The 4,409-nt window shown below is 44.5% G+C and overlaps 1 protein-coding gene and 1 non-coding gene across 2 annotated transcripts; both read right to left on the reverse strand.

The window, feature by feature from the left end:
• Positions 1 to 559: 559 nt before the first annotated feature.
• On the reverse strand, positions 560 to 3,081 carry Rps13 (ribosomal protein S13). Its single transcript, XM_048360247.1, has 6 exons — positions 2,957 to 3,081; positions 2,767 to 2,815; positions 2,505 to 2,583; positions 1,636 to 1,805; positions 1,201 to 1,301; positions 560 to 646 (listed from the first exon to the last, which is right to left on the reverse strand). The coding sequence occupies exons 1-6, from the start codon at positions 2,977 to 2,979 to the stop codon at positions 613 to 615; spliced, it is 456 nt and encodes a 151-aa protein (XP_048216204.1). The 5' UTR covers positions 2,980 to 3,081; the 3' UTR covers positions 560 to 612.
• Positions 795 to 885, reverse strand: LOC125362806. The gene has a single exon (XR_007213111.1). It is a non-coding gene; the product is annotated as a small nucleolar RNA SNORD14 (small nucleolar RNA).
• Positions 3,082 to 4,409: the final 1,328 nt, after the last annotated feature.

The following is a 4,409-nucleotide window of genomic DNA, read 5'->3' on the forward strand; positions in this document are numbered from 1 at the left end:
ATTGGGGGTGGGAGAGTGGCAATAGAACCTATTAACAGGTTTAAGTCTACAAATACCAGCCATACTCATCACTTGCCATTTACTGGTATTATACACTTGAATAACCCAAGTGTCTGAGACTTGACTATTAAGCAGGAATTCTAACCAGTGTACCCAATTAACGGTCTCTGGCCAACACCCAAATGTGGTTCCATTTTATCTCAGTCCAATCAACTAGCACAGGTCAGAGACTTGAACCCATCTCAAATAGCTTTTCCTGAGCACTCTGGATCCCTAATACAACAAAACAAATCTCTTTAAGCGTCTCCAAGACCCAAGGCTTGCCTACACCACATCCTCCTCCTATCGATACTTAGCATTCTAATGCATTTGTCAGATTTACCTCAGTACTCAACAAAGGTACCAAAAGTAGCTAGAAATTAAAAAAACACGTCAACATTAGAAACAATCCAGCAAGATTTGATAACTACCCAACTCACGTTCTGTTTTAAATACAGACAAGTTAGAAAAAAAAATCAACATGTAAGTCATTAATACACATCAGTTTTGGAATAAAGAATCACAGAACAAACTTATTGAAACAATGATTTTATTGATTGAATATAGACAAATTTATGCCACTAGGGCAGAGGCCGTGGATGATTCACTGAAAAGGAAAAGAGAAATGTGAATCAATACTGGTCCTCAGTATCCATTTTCAGTTATCCATCTCCTTCCTAAAGGAGCCATTCCCAAACAGTAAAATGCATAAAATGGAGTTCTAGTAATGAGCTCACTGTGCTCAATGACAATTCTCACTCAGACATCCAAGGAAGAACTGGCCAACATGAGGAAAAACCCTTCTGGTAGAAACTGCAAATGTTTGGTTATCAATCATCATAGTGAGAAATTTGTGTAAAAAGCTCAACTTTCACTAAGTTCCTGGAGCAGCAGTGTAAAGCAAGGGTTTTGTGAGCTAAAAAGCTTGCTTACAGTTCAAATCAGGCCTGAAAACTATGACCTCTCCCTAGTTTTTTTATTTCAGCATTAACAGCCATGCCCATTTTATTGTATCATCTATGGCTGATTTCCCACTACTACAGTGGCAGAGCTGAGCTGAAATACTAACTACATGGCTCAAAATTGTTAAAAAATATTTACCAGCAGGCCTTTTACTGGATGTACTGTCAACTCCTGTTAACAAAAAAGGAAGATACTTACTATTTCCAATTAGGGGGGAGGACCCGCTTGGTCTTATAATATCGAGCCAATCGGTGAATCCGGCTCTCTATCAGAATCAGACGGAATTTAGCATCTTTATCCTAAAAACAAAACAATACAACCAAATAACTTTAAAATAAACATTACTTTGGAAAGTTACTGTGAACTTTGTCTAAGTTACCCTTGTTGCATTTGTAATAAATGGCTGCAAAAACTCTATGGTGGTACATGCCTGAAATCCAAACACTAGGGAGAAGCTAAGGCAGAATTTCAAGTATCAGGGTACACAGGGAAATCTCTCAAAAAAACCAATCAGAGAAACTGTCCTGTCAAATAGTATTTCAGATATTTCATATTAGAAGTGTTACTATGTACTGAAATAAGAAGGTACAAGAAACTCTTTATTGTTGAGGCTTTTATTCACCCTTTTCTTACCTTTCTATTCCTCTCAAGATGCTTTCTGACAGCAACAGCTTTCTTAATTAAATGGTAGAGATCCTCAGGAAGATCAGGAGCAAGTCCTTTGGACTTCAGGATTCTCAAGATTTTATTGCCTGTCACAAAACGTACTTGTGCAACACCGTGAGAGTCCCTCAGAATCACACCTGAAAAGGAAATAATATATTAACTTTCAAAAGCAAACACAAAAACTGGAGGTAGACTCAAGTCACTTAAGTTTTCCTATCTGCAAAATGGGTCTATTTTTATAAATATCCAAAGAATGCCTGAAAAGCTCCCTTAGACATCGTTTAAGGTTAAGCCAACACCAAAAAAAACCAACCTAGTAGAAACTGTGAATGTTCCAAGGCCATCAGTAGTGACTTTGCTGAAATATAACTGACTAACGCTACCATGAGGTTCGTACGTATCCTTTTCAGAACTAAAATCATCTTTCATTTTTCCTTCCGACTAGTTAATTCTTATAGATTAGTAATTCGGCTTAAGGAAGGACCTTACTTCCCACCTAAACAAAGTCACAAGCAGCTGAGATTCCATCACTATCCGAGAAACTGTCCAGATCTGTGCAACAGCCAATCAAGAACTGCATGAAGCGGGTGTGGGTAATTAATTGCACCGAGCCTGTTTCCAGAGCAAAATGGACAAAACTCCAACTCAAAATATTGCTGCCAGAATTAACTTGAAACGTCAGCAAATAAAAGTTAAGCCCAGTGCTCAAAAATAAAATCAGATATAAGTAGGCTTATGACTTTCTGAAAACCCCGGATCAGGCAATTAGCCCTGGAGCCTTTCTCTGGGAAGTCACAAGAGGGGAGGCGGAAGAGACAGTGGACGTGACCGCTCACCGATTTGTGAGGGAGTCAGGCCTTTCTTGGCGAGTTTGTAAATCTGCTCCTTCACGTCTTCAGACGTCAACTTAAGCCACTGTGGATGGAACAGAAATCGGCCTTAGGATGAGGAAGCAGGTATGGTGCGGAGGCACAGCGGTTCCCTTCCCCTCCAAAGCCGCGCGCGCCCTCACGCACACCCGCAGGGTCCCGCGCTTGGCGCGGCTCACCCGCGAGATGCCATCTCCCCACCTTCTCCCCGACCGAGCGCGCTACTTACAGTGGGGACGCTGCGGCGATAGGGCAGAGCCGACTGGGACAGGCCCTTCCTAGGGAAGAGAGGCGCATAGGTAAGACGGCGGCCCACACCCCAGCCCCAGAACACGATCCCCTCCACACGCCGGCCACGTTGCCTCCTTCCCCCGTCCCGTAACCCAATCAAGCAGTCCGGCTCGGAGCCACGAGCTCACCCGGGAGCGTGCATGCGACCCATGATGGCGGCGGTCTGGCAGCAAAGAGAGAGCGAGGCGAGAACGCCGCAGGAAACTACCCCGCAGGCAGGAAGTGACCTCACACGTCCCCGCTTCCGCTCACGCAGAGGGCGGAGCTACGCAAGCGCAGCTACCGGCATTCGTTTGACTACAGATCCCGAGATGTACTTCGGCGTGGCCTAAGAACCCGCCATTATCCCTATGCAGTCTCCTTCCGGCCAGGCTCTCCCCACAAGCAAGTAGGGAAATGAATCTGTCCTCAGCTTGCAGACGAGTTCTTCGCCTGCGGGCACTTTTGGATCTAAGTTCTTCAAGAGCGTAATTGGTCCGGGGTCGAATCAAGGACCTAGAGCGGGAAGTACCGAAAACTGTAGGGATCAATATGCCCTAGCCTTTATTCCACCGGTACAACGGTATGTGATGGGTACTGTACTAAGTAACGGCAGTGGCCGACCTCCAGCCAACTTCCCCACTTAGCTCTACGTCCTTAATCTAAGCTAATCACTGAGGATTTGAAACCAGGCCTGTAGGGGCCCGGTCCCCGACGGCAGACTGCGGCGCGCAGCCCGTTGGTACTGCACGCTCAAGGGAGCAAGAGTTAGAGAGCCGGAAAGCCGCTTGAGATTGCGGAGACTGAGAGGATGTGTGTGAAAAGACACCTTTCAACTTTAGTAAAATAGTGAGGGGGCGTGGCCACAGCGAGAGGCATTAATTAGAAAGTGAAGGACCGCGGTAGCTGTAGGCTTGGCTCAAATCAGAACACTTGATGACTAGCTAGAGACCGGGCACAGTGGGTATGCACAGTAAGTACCTACAAATGTAAGATAGGAAGTTTGGCCCTGGGAAGAAAGAGGCTCTGAAGTCAGTAAACTGCTGCTGACAAGTTAGAAGAGGTATTAAAATATCCACCTGCTTTTCCGGCCTATTTCTACGCAATGAATAACTTTCCCAAACTTCAGTCATTTCTTTTCCCCTAGCAAAGATGTCAGATTTATATTTTAAGCTTAGTTGTGGAGTAGGCATTTCAAACTTGACTCCAGTTCGCCATCCTTGCCCACAGCTATGTATGGCACCAGACCCCTTCATCTCAGTTACATAACTACTCAATCTACTCAAATATTAAAGCAGGCACCTTCACTTCTCCTCAGCTCTCTACATTAATCTCAGCACATCTCACCATAAAAACAACCAGAATACAGACTTCATTCCTATTGTTATCCTGGAATCCTAGGCAACATCTGTAAAGGCCCACTGTACAAAATTTACACTCCCAGCTTCCATAGAAGCCTTTGAAGGCCACCAGCCTGGCGAGAATGATTTGTTCTCAGTTCTGACTTCCTAGTTGTCTTGTGGAGTAAAGATTGAGCAATGTGTACAACATAACTGATGCAAGGTTACAGGCCTATTGAATCAAATACTCATAGAGTAAGAA

Source organism: Perognathus longimembris, chromosome 13 (assembly GCF_023159225.1).
Source record: "Perognathus longimembris pacificus isolate PPM17 chromosome 13, ASM2315922v1, whole genome shotgun sequence".
In the NCBI taxonomy this organism is placed as follows: Eukaryota; Metazoa; Chordata; class Mammalia; order Rodentia; family Heteromyidae; genus Perognathus; species Perognathus longimembris.